Source organism: Molossus molossus, unplaced genomic scaffold (genome assembly GCF_014108415.1).
Source record: "Molossus molossus isolate mMolMol1 unplaced genomic scaffold, mMolMol1.p scaffold_m16_p_18, whole genome shotgun sequence".
NCBI classification, from domain to species: domain Eukaryota; kingdom Metazoa; phylum Chordata; class Mammalia; order Chiroptera; family Molossidae; genus Molossus; species Molossus molossus.
In genome coordinates, this window is record NW_023425353.1 from 59,067,206 (window position 1) to 59,079,779 (window position 12,574).

General features: G+C 45.2%; 1 protein-coding gene across 3 annotated transcripts in view; it reads right to left on the reverse strand.

The window, feature by feature from the left end:
- ULK4 (unc-51 like kinase 4) overlaps positions 1-12,574 on the reverse strand; it is a 320,737-nt gene that overhangs the window by 172,434 nt on the left and 135,729 nt on the right. For 2 of the 3 annotated variants that reach the window (XM_036267041.1, XM_036267042.1), the window contains exon 31: positions 10,327-10,375. In XM_036267041.1, the coding sequence (XP_036122934.1) occupies positions 10,327-10,375 (49 nt within the window). Of the gene's footprint in view, positions 1-10,323; positions 10,376-12,574 lie in introns of those variants that run through there. The other variant, XR_004960164.1, reaches the window with a different exon arrangement.

Below are 12,574 nucleotides of genomic sequence, written 5' to 3' on the forward strand. Positions count from 1 at the left end.
AAAATATAAACAACTAACAACTGAAAAGACCAGTAATACCCAGCTGTGAGTGTGGCGAAGCTGCTGCTGCTCTGTGCCCGGCTGTGTGGGGAACTGTATTACCACGTTGGAGAGTGATACTAAAATACAAAGATACATTTACTTCGGTGAAACAATTCAACTTTCAGACACCCAATAGAACCTCACACAAATGTGTAAAGATATTCCATTCAGAGTTTCTCATATTAGTAGGAAACTGGGGAGGGAGGGATTGAAATGTCCATCAATGGGGGGTGGCTAAGTAAATTATGCTAGTTCAATAAAATATCATACAGCCATTAAATAGAATAAAGAATGCCTATGAACACACACATCCCTCCCATGGACATTATGAAGTAAGACACATACAAAGTAGAATAGTTAGCACGGTCCCGTTTTTGAAGAAACAGAGAGAGAATACGTGTGTGAAAAATAATGAGGAGAATAAGTATTAAGCTGTAAGCGGAGGTATTATGGAAGGCCCTCACACTCTCAGTTAGACATTCTGTGCTGTTTGAACTCTTTACAGGTATGTATTATTCTTGTGAGCAGAAAAAAATAGCCCTAAAAATCCCATGCAATAACTTGCCCTACTGGCTTCTCATCACAGTCTTTCCCAATTTACCTCTAATAAATCCAAAATCCACTTTTACTTGCTAGAGCTATTTTAAAAGCTCTCCTTTTCTCACAAATCTGTAAACCGCTTTAGTGCATCCGATTTCCTGGCTCCGCCTGAAAACCCTTTGCAGCTCCGGGTAAGCTCATAAATCCTGCTTTTTCTGGCTCATCCAAGAAAACAAATGCAGAAGAGCACCCCAAGCAAACGCGATCCATGCAGGCTGCTTGAAGTAATCGAAACTAGTAATGTTTTGCTGACATTTCCACTTTCTTACAAAGTGGGTATTCTCCATTGTTTTGTTCCTGAATAAACTTGACGGAGCCTACATTACTGAAGGAGTTTGAGAAAAAGTAACACTCAGTGGTTACACATTAGGATGAGGAATCACTGGTTCATCTTAGGCTCTTCCAGTCATTCCTGGTATTTACCAAGTCCTTTCATTTTGTCCCACCTGTCAAAGGACTCCAAACACGATGCCTGATTCCCACAATGGTCATTTTAGTTTTTAATACAAGCCTGAACCTAAAGATGGCCAATGCCTGGGCGCCCCCCAGAGAGTCCAGAGTCCGAACAGAAATAAACTCGAGTGGTGTCATCAGCCATGGTCAAAATCAGGGGAGCTTCCACCAAACTGCCATTTGTGAGAAGTCCACCCAAGAACACGGGTGCTTCCTCCTATTCCTCCTTCCGACCCACCATCAGGGGAACGCCGTCTAGGAAGAAGGGGTGTGAGAGGGACAGCCTCGCCTCCCTCACTAGGTCACTAATGAAGCGACACATACTGATGGGCAAAGAGCCGGGAGGGCGATGTGCCAGGGCGAACACGGTCGCACGTGGCATGGTTTCCTCCCTAAGTGAGACTCACAAGTAACTGAGGATATAAGACAAGAAGTCACCTACTGTAGCACCATCCAACAGAAATATATGCACACGGTGTACTATAAATGCTCTGGAAGCTGCAGTAAAAAAGTAAGATGAAATTGATTCTGATAATATTGCATTTAGCCCCATATATCCAAAATATGATCATTTTAACATGCAATCAATATAAGAAAATTAAGCAGCTACTTTACACTCGTCACGCAGAGGGCATCTCTGTGACTAGCCATGCTTCAAGTGCTCACTGCACGGCACGTGGTTACGGCGACCACGCTGAACACGCAGGTCGACAGCTTCTAGTCAACAGCGCAGGATTGTGCTGGGCGCAGGACGGGCTCACACAGCACTAGGAGTCACAGGCTTTGAACAGAAACACTGCCTTTTCTTTCAGAATCACACCTTCATCCAGTGGTTTGGTTGCTTGTGTGTCTCCCTCATGCCTCCTTTCTGAACCATGTCTCTCTTCACTTGCCTGTGGCTCATTCAGTTGTCAGCGACTTCCTGTGCCCTAATTTTACCCTTACTTCTTCACAAGTCTAATTCCACAATCAACAATAAAAACCAAGCCCTGGCCGGTCTGGCTCAGTGGTTAGAGGGTCAGCCCGCGAATCAGAGTCACAGGTTCAATTCCAGTCAAGGGCATGTACCTTAGTGGTGGTTCATCCCGGCCCTGGTCGAGGGGTGCAGGAGGCAACCAGTCAATGTGTCTCTCTCACATCGATGTTTCTCTTTCTCTCTCTCTCTCTCTCTCTCTCTCTCTCTCCCACTCCTCCTTCCCACTCTATCTGAAGATAAACAGAAAAATATCCTCAGGTGAGGATTAAAAAAAAAAAAGGCCCTGGACGGTTGGGCTCAGGAGTTGGAGCGTCGGCCCGCAGCCCAGAGGGTCCTGGGTTCGGTTCCCACCAAGGGCACATACCTCGGTTGCAGTTTGTCCCCAGCCCCGGTTGGAGTCATGTGGGTGGCAACCAGTCAATGTGTCTCTCTCACATCAATGTTTCTCTCTCTCTCTTCCTCCCTCTCTCCCTCACGCTCTATCGGAAGATAAATGCAAAAATGTCCTCGGGTGAGGATAAAAAAAAAAGAATAAAAACCAAGCCCTGGCTAGTTTGGCTCAATGGCCGTGTGTCAACCCTTGGACTAAAAGGTCGAAGGTTCGATTCCCGGTCAAGGGCATGTACCTCAGTTGTACGTTCGATCACCATCCTGGTCAGGCTAGTGCCAAAGGCAACCTATCGATGTCTCTCTCTCACATCAATGTTTCTCTCTCTCCCTCCCTCCCTTCCACTCGATCTAGAAATTAATGAAAAAAGTATCCTCAGGTGAGAATTAACAAAAATAAATTAATTAAATAAAAAAATAAATATTTTTTTTTTAAAAAAAGGATAAAAACCAAGAAAAAAAATAAAAAAGCTTACACTTTTGGGCAGGACACTGTTTAATGTCCTGTCACTTACCTACTTCTGTGCTTCTTAACTAGACTGTTAGAAGGGAGAAAGAATACTGTTTCCTCCCAGTGAAACCCAGGGCCCAGAGCAGAACTAGAAACAAGAGTGACGACGATCAGACTCAGGAGCCCACTGCCTGGGAGAGACCATATGTAGCACATGCCCAGTGTGTGCCCTGAGATTGGCCTGTGATACCCTAAGCTCGGTTTTACCATTTTTTCAGCAGGTAGGATATGTGGTTTTTATCTTAATAAAGTCCATCTTCTTTCAAACCCATTGGGCTGATTATGGAGCAACTAGTTATGCTTTAAAAGCCCAAGGTCAAAAGAGATCCAGAGTCATGGAAGTAGGAAACAGACTGACAAACCTCAGAGGGAGGGGGGGTGAGGGGTGGGAAGAGATGAACCAAAGAACTTGTATGCACAACCAATGGACACAGACATTAGTGTGGGGAAAGCAAGAGGTGGGTGGGAGTGGGGAAGAGGGAGTCAATGGGGGACACAAGGGGAGACATCTGTAATATTTTCAATAATAAAAATTAATTAATTAATTAATGCCCAAGTTCACAGATATATGTATTGTACGTAGCTTCAACCATTTACTCAGCTAACCAGGTATTACTCATAATAATAATGTGATATTAGTCATATTAAAATCATTTGTTCAGTTGTTATATGGACAACTTCATTCAATCCAGTATCAACAGGTTACACTCTAACCCTAGAGAGTTATTTTCCAGTACAAATTTAATGAAACAAAGTACCAAGAATAGATATACACAAATCCATTTTCATCCCCTCCCCCAAGAAAATACCTCAAAGTACACACTTAAATGGCAGTATGTTAGCCGTGTGTAAAGTCATCTTTGTGTGTATAACCAGTTACTCAGCTCCTTTCTGCAAAGCCCTGAACAGGTGTACAGGAAGGCTGAAGAATTGGATTTATCGCCTACAGCCAATAAGTACTCCTTGTACAACTTTGAAAGTATCTTCCTAAGTTAAGCATTTTGAAATTTTTATCAAATCTTGTTTACCAGTTTAGAAACTCATACCCATGTACACTGCAATCTTATTAAGGGCAGACTGGACACAAGCATGCAGATTGATAAACTTATAAGGAACTTGTCATTTTAACATATGCTAAGCACTAATTCATATTGGACACGTTGCATTGAGGATGGAGCAATGTAATTTTATTTTATTGATTTTAGAGAGAGAGAAAGGGAGAGAGAGAGAGAGAAAAAAAAACATCAATGAGAGAGAACATTGATTGGCCGCCTCCTGCATGCCCCCCACTGGGGATCTGGCCCACAACCTGGGCATGTGCCTTGACCGGGAATTGAACCGGTGACCTCTTGGTGCATGGATCAAGGTCAACTGCTGAGCGACACCGGCCGGGTGGAACAATGTAATTTTTTTTTTAAATCCTCACCCGAGGATATTTTTCCATTTTTTGTACAGATAGAGTGGGAGGGAGAGAGAGGAAGGGAGAGAGAGACAGAAACATCGACGTGAAGGGACACATCGAGTGGCTGCCACCCGCACGACCAACCAGGGCCGGGGACACACTGCAACCGAAGTACGTGCCCTTAGCGGGAACCGAACCCGGGTCTCTCCGGACCGCAGGCCGACGCTCTAACCGCTGAGCCAAACCGGCCAGGGCGGAACAATGTAATTTTAAAAGCCTGCATGGAGCCCAGCTGGTGTGGCTCACTGGTTGAGCATCAACCCATGCACCAAGAGGTCAGTTGTTTGATTCCTGGTCAGGACACATGCCCAGGTAGTGGGCCCAGTCCCCAGTGGGGGGCATGCAGGAGGTGGCTAATTGATGTTTTCTCTCATTGATGTTTCTGTCTCCAGCTCTCTCTGAAATCAATAAAGAAAAATATTTTTAAAAAATAAATAAATAAAAGCCTGGATGGTTGAAAACTCCTTAAATGTAACATGGCTGCCAGTCTGCATGGTGTTGGTATCTCCGTGATTAAGCCCTGTAGGCTCCAAGGGCCCATAAAGAGTCTCTTTTCTAAAGATACAGTTGACTTGAGAGACTTACTAACGCTTGCTTCAACTGCTATCCTCAAGAACTGTTAAAACAATATAATTGTCAAACTAGTGACTTGCTAATCTCATTTTTATTGTTAACATTTGCCACTGAAATTGCTCTTTAATTGTTTGTTTTGGAACAGACACATAAAACATCATGACAGCGATATTTTGGCACGTATTGGAAAATCTGCCGTGAATCAAGATTTTTTTCCCAATGAAACAGTTTGCCTCTATTACTTGGCATTAAAGTGATTTACTGAAATAGGCCCAAACATAAACCCCTGAAAGAAAATGAAGAGAGATTACAGTTGTAGCAAAATGCAAAGGCTGAGCCATCCCAACTCATACTTAAGGCACGTTTAAATGCAACTTTTACTCTTTAGAAAGTGGCAAAAGGGGGGAAAGAAAGCCTCCCATCCTGCTCACCCAGCTGCACATTCAAAAGCCCAGCCACCGGGCTCTGGCGGTGGCTCGCTTCTTCAGGAACCGACACGTATTAACGGAGCCAGATGGCTGCAGCGCTGAAGACCATGGAGACTGTGGGAATCTGTTGCACTTAACACAGTGCGCTGCCTGAGCCTCCGCGCCGGCCCGGCACAGCTGCCTGTGGCGAGGACATGGCTGTGCTCTCACCCGGTGGGCCTGCCAGGGAAGCAGCGCCTGGCGCTGTGACTGCTCCTTTTTGTAAGCAGCCAGCTACCTGGCCCTCCCAAGGCCCGGCCTGCCGAGCAGGGGCGCTGGCGGCTGGGGTGCAGGGTAGAGCACGGTCTGCCAGCTCTCTGCCCTGAACGAGGCGTTAGCTCTCCTGGGCCCTGGGATCAGACCTCTGAGAGCAGCTCTGTGTTTCATGCCTCCTTCCCCACACCCTTCTGGTTGATCTCTAAAACCTGCTGATGCAGACATGCAGGGAACTCGGAGTTCAGCTTTCAAGTTGGCAGGATAACCCAAGACACCAAGCCTAATTCTCTCCGGGTCCCAGCGCTGTGGCCGAGCGGCTACCTCCTCACTGTACGTAGCCCCTGCAGCACAGAGGCGCTAAAAGATTTTTTTTTAAGTAGCAGATACTATCTGATTTTCCAGAACATAAATTATTTGCAGTATAAAGCCCGCAGGATCCAGTCCCAAATGGACCTTCCCTCTCACTCCCTGCACTTCCCCATGGTCTCTGGCCCAGGCACAGCTGAAACCTTGCCACACCCCAAGCTGGATGCCCCCTCTCCTCAGGACAGCAACCTCAAGGCCACATTCAAAGGTTACTTCTCCCAAGAGACTCCTCTCCCCATGCTGAGCACTCAGTCACTCCCTGCCCTGGGACCACAGTGCCCGCCACCTCCCTCCACGAAACTCAGACCCTGCTCCTGACAATGATGTGCCTGCACCTGGCTCTCGCCCTGCACGGCAAGTCCAGGGGGCCAGACATTGGGGCGCATTGTGTCTCCTAAGTTGTCAGTTACAACTGGAGACTGCTTTCACCTTTTTAAAAAAATAATAAAAACTACTTTCAATGGGTTATATATTTAACCAGTGCAACCCGTACTGGGAGCTCCTGGTTCTAGCGAGCAAGCCCAGCAATCTTTTCTTAAGATTTGTACGTGGCTATTTTGTGCAAACAGGACATCAGATTCAGAATTCTGTTCTCTTCATTTCACCTCCCTCCGGGCCTGCAGGAAAGACAGAGGTGCAGCCTGCATTCCCAGCCCACCAGGAGAGAAAGTGCAAACCACACAGGGGCGGATGCACTGCTGGCCAGAGCACACCATGTGAGGAACTCTGGAAGAGAAGAAAGAAGGTAGAAAGCCTGTCATTGGGCTTTCAGTACATCAAAAAGAAGTTATGGACTCTTATGGACTAAGAGTAAAGAGAAAGTAATCCAGAGGTCACAGTGGACCACCAGCTGAATGACTCAAATGCCGTTTGCTTTTTGAATGGGTGGCTAGAAGACACCAACAGTAGGCAAGCATGCAGGGTCCTGCACAATCTTTTCATTATGTCTCTTTCTGATCAAATCATTGCTAAAAGCTGCTACATATATTCTAGATCCCACATATACCCTTGAACTTAGAAGCCAAACCTAACTAAAGAATGTACAGTTTCCTTGAAACTAGGAACCCAAAAGTTGTAAGATGCACCATTATTTTATCACGCACGAAGAAAAATGCTGCCAATTAAACTATGACATGCTTTCTTCTTCCCTAGAATTTTCATTTTATTTTTATTGAAAGAGCTATTTCAGACTTATTCAGACATATATCCTTATAGCATATCACTCTTGGGCACTTATAAAAAGAAAATAAAAGTAAAATAAATCGGTTAAGGCAATGACAACCAGGTCACTTGGCTGCAAGCAATTGTAAAAAGCCATTGATTTGGAAAGTACATCCCAGTTTCAGAAATGTTAAAATCTGGGGGAAAAATTGCACACACCATAGAATCAATAAAATACAATCTTATGCCTAGTTCGGTGACAACACTTAGGAAGGACAAGGTAACAGTTCACAGGATAACTGCTACAAAGATATTTCATTGATTAGAAAATGTATTTATATAGAGGGGGGAAAGTTGAGATTATTCTTTGACTCGGGAAAGACAAAAGTAGAATAGGGATTTAATAATGTTCTCCAAAGACATCAAAGCTCTGTCCCAAAAAGCAGTGATTTCCCACTGTGCTTTTTTCCCTTTACTTTCTCAGCAGCGGGACCTCTTTGTAAAATACCGTCCTGCAAGAAAGCCGAGCAGAGAGCTGTTCTGGCTGGAGGAAGAGACAGGCCTGCGAGGCCATGGGCTCAGGACCAGCTGAAACCCTGGCCTGGAGAGAAGACATCACTGACCACCCACTCCCTGCGACAGCCACAACACAATGACTGGGGTTTAAACATGGCATTAATCAACCAAACATGTGCAGTGGTCTGTAAAATACAAAGCCGTCCTGGGTGCCCATCATACAGAGATTAATCAAGAATGGAGGGGTTTGTTAGCCTCCGAGAAGAAATTCCCCATGTGTAGACTTCAGACCTTGAGATGACTGCCAAAAGATAAGAGTTTTTAACCAGTCACCAAAGGAGCTGTATTGACCCTAACAGGTCCGAGGCCCTCCCGCCAAGGCAAGGGTGAGTCCACCCTCCCCATAAGGCCCATGGTAGCTCTCCAGTCTCTGTCTGCAACACCAGCCTCACTCTCTCTCTTTTCAAATTAATTTTAGAAGGAGGAAGGGCGGGAAAGGGGAGGGGGGGAGAACCATAGATTTGTTGTTCCACTTATTTATGCAGTCATTGGTGGCTTCTTTATGTGCCCTGACCAGAGACCAAACCTGCAACCTTGGTCTATTGGGATGACACTCTAACCAACCGAGGCACCCAGTCAGGGCCAACACTAGTCTCTTTTAAAATGCAAGACAGGTTCGGCCGGTGTAGCCCAGTGGTTAAGCATCGCTAACCCTAACCCATGTACCAGGAGGTTGCCAGTTCAATTCCCGGTCAGGGCACATGGCCAGGTTGTGGGCCCAATTCCCAGTGGGGGGGCGTGTAGGAGGTGGCCAAGCGATGTCCTCTCTCATCGATGTTTCTATCTCTCTCTCCCTTTCCCTTCCTCTCTCTCTAAAGTCAATAAAGAAAAAATATTTAATATATATTTATATATATACATCTATATAAAATAAATAATAAAAAAATAAAATGCAAGACAGATGTGTCTGAGTTTGGACAGCACAGGCTCTTGCCCCATGCCCACGCGTGTGGCCAAAGCCAGTAACTTGCTATACTCTGCTCTCGGAAACAAATCCAACTCCCCAACAAAAGAGCAAGTAGTGCATATCCTTCTGAAGGCGGGGACACACACGGGCCTGGGGACGCTTGAAAATCCCCATCAGAAAGCTCGATGTTTCTTCAGCCCCGTTTTCTCTATTTCTTCTCCTAATACTGACTCAAAAAATCCCTCTTTACTAGTTGGGGTTCTTTTGTTTAGAATTTTTAAAATTCTTTTCAATTCCAGTTGACATTCAATATTATTTTGTATTAGTTTCAGGTGGACAATGTATTGGTTAGACCCTCTTGTATGGTTAGACCCATTTCAATCTAGGCTCCAACCCACAACCACTCCTCCCCCACCCAACTCACACAGCTCAGCACACCCAGCCAGCCCCTCTGGGAGGGAAAGGACGGTCTGAGCTCGGCAAATGAGCGTTTCCACCGCAGAGCCATAGCAAATACAAACAACTTGCAGACTTTGTCTTGGGATGATTAAAGAAAGCTGGTTTTCCACACGTAGGGTTATCAGACCATCCGGGTTATTGCTCCAGCGACGGCCAAGGTAGGTTAGGCTGACCCGTCCCCTCCTGTGCCCCTGGTGCTGCCAGGCAGCTCTGGAGGGAAAGTTCTTGGTAAAGGGGGATAAGCCACCCAGTACAGGAGGACATTTCTTTGGTTAAGGGCACACTCTTGCTCTAAGCACCAACTCCGTTTTCAGCCTGATTTTCCAGTCTGTAGTTACTATAAGTGGAGATTTATCAGGAGTGAGAAAAGTCAATCTGCATCCCATTTTATTCCCTACACATAAGAAACCTTAAAGGTTTTCTTTAACAGATGGCTTCCAATTAAGTTGCGTTCTGTGAATGAACAGTGTACGGAAGCTAAGCTAGTCTACGTTCTGAAGTAGACAACTTTCTGCCCAGAGGCATGAAACTGCTGATCTGACCTGGAGACTACGAGGTCAGAGGGCTTCACACTGACCTCAGAAATTCATTCTGCAGTGAAATGATCATTATTCTTCCACTCCCCCAAAAACCAACCTCAGAAAAAGTACTCTCTCTATTTGAAATAACACATAGTTTAAGTCAACAGAAATAAAATGCAAAAGATTTGTGAATGCCCTGGCCAGTCTGGCTCAGCGGTTAGAGCGTCAGCCCATGGACCAGAGAGTCCAGGGTTCGGTTCCCGCTAAGGGCACGTACCTCGGTTGCAGTTTGTCCCTGGCCCCAGTTGGGTTGTGTGGGTGGCAACCAGTCAATATGTCTCTTTCACATCAATGTTTCTCTTCTCCCCCCCTCTCTCCCTCCCACTCTATCTGACGATAAATGCAAAAATGTCCTTGGGTAAGGATTAAAAAAGAAATTTTTGTGAAAAGAGGGCAGGTCATTAAATAGTGTCCCCTGTATACTTTCAGAGCTGACAGAGCTCAGACAAAGAAACTGAGGCCCAATAAGGTTAAGTCAGATCATAAAAGACACACTAAAGTCTTCTGGGCAGAGTTAGGGTTTGAACCCAACCATGCAACACGGTCAAAACTTTAGATTTTTTAAAATTTAAGATGCATATTTCCTTACCAGAATTACTTCAAAAATGAGTGGGATCAGTTTGCTTTCTTCCACAAGTCTGTTGAGAAATAAAAAGAGAACCGCACATCAGACATCTCATACGCAAGCTGCCGCCCTCCTAAAGCATGGCAGCCCCGCGTGTTGCTGCTCAAATTCTGCGACCGAGAAATCACCTGATTAAATGCATGCTTGTGTTTAATACACTGAGCTACAGATATTAAACATGAGAACTCTGAAGCCTTTTTGCAAATGACCATTAGCTTAGCCTTACCAATCTGTAGCAAGCAAAATCTCAGAATGATATTATAAATGTAAGTTTTTATCAACATTCACAATTATTACAAAGACTATCAAGCTGGGCAATGCCAGCTCAATGGCGTAACCCATCCTCACAGCACAGTGAAAGAATGAGCACGTCACACTGGGATCCCTCACCTGTGCCTCATCAGGTATCTTCTCAGCATTCATGATTTAATGAACAGTGATTTTTCAATCATCTTTAAGATTGTAGACACCATTCACCCAACAGACTCCGGGTGCTTCCTTCGTTAAACCTAGTTAAAAACTGTCATCTACTAGAAAAAATTTTCCATGCAATTTAAGAGAAAATAGCCTTGACTCAAAAGGGACAGTTTTATTACAAAACAATACTTTATTTCTAAATATTCCTTTGGTCCAAGGGTCAGCAAACTTTTTTTTCTGTGAAGGGTCAGACAGTAAATATCTTAGGCTTTGTAGGCCACATGTCTCTGTAGCAACTTCTGAACACTGTGATGGAAAAGCAGGCATCAGTAATACATACATCAGTAGGCATGGCTGTGTTCCAATAAAGTTTTATTTACAAAAACAGGCAGTGTGCCGTGTTTGGCCCACAAGCTGTAATCTCTGATCTTGCTCCAGTATGGACCCTAAGTCCGATTCCTGAACTTTGCTGGAATGTACTGTCTGACAGATGGCAGCGCCGAAGATGCTGCCCTCGCAGGCTGGCGCCGTCTGCCCAGTTCCCAGAGTACGCCAGGTGGGTGCAACGGGAATTTATCCCCTGGCCTCCCTGGCGCTTGTTTGTCTATGATAATGCATTGATTTAAAGAAAAAATCCTGTGAGACTAGCCCCCAAAATCACCATGTTTACAAACACGTGTTGAGGGAAAGGGGATGCAGAGCGAGTCCCACAGACAGGCTCAGCCTCAGACAAACCGATGGTTACTCCTGTAGCTCCAATACAGTAGAGGGAAAGGTTCTGACTGCAAATATCAAATTCACCTATATTCTCTCACTTTCCTGGGACACTGCAGGCTCAGATCTGAATATGAAGCGTCTCACCCCACGGCTGGGCAGAACGGGAAAAGCAGACTCAAGACCAAGCACAGCTTCAGGCCAGCACCTTCTCCATCTTCTTCCTCAGCTTCCTACATGGTAACTATCTCTTTTCCCAAATTGGTCTTTTTAAATTTTTTAAATAATATATAGTGTTATTCAGCCCGGGCTGAAATAGCCACGCTCGTACATGTCAGAGTTGACCTAACAACCAAGGCCAAGAGTCACCGGACGCAGACACCACTGCTTCTCCACCGGTACCTGGAAGTCACAGGTCCCTCTACCCCAGTCACCCACACACCAGATGCAAGCGTCCACTCCCAAGGCCAGGCTTCTCATGATAGTGTTGTAAAACATGTGCCCAGCTGGTGTGGCTCAGTGGTTGAGCATCGACACATGCACCAAGATTGGTCGCCAGTTGGATTCCCAGTCAGGGCACATGCCCAGGTTGTGGGCCCAATCCTCAGTGGAGGGCGTGCGGGAGGCAGCCAACTGATGTTCTTTCTCAACGATATTTCTATCTCTCTCTCTCTCCTTCCTTCCTCTCTAAAATCAACAAAGAAAAATTATAAAAATAAATAAAAAAATAAAATATAGCCTGGCTGCTGTGGCTCAGATGGTTGAGCATCATCCCATGCACCAAAAGGTCGCTAGTTTGATTCCCAGCCAGGGCAATATTTCTCTCTCTCCCCCCTCCCTTCCTCTGTCTAAAAATCAATAAAAATTTTTGTTTTGATAAAATATACTCTACTAATAACATATGACTACTTCAACAACCTTAATTCATCCTTAAAAATGACAGCAGGTGCTTCTTCGGGGTTCTGCAGGATGTGCAAGCCGCCCTGAACTACCTCTGACGTCTCCTTTAACTGGATTCTAACCACCGGTCCTTACGTTCTTCGGAAAACAAACAAGCATAACAACTTTGTTCTTTGATCTG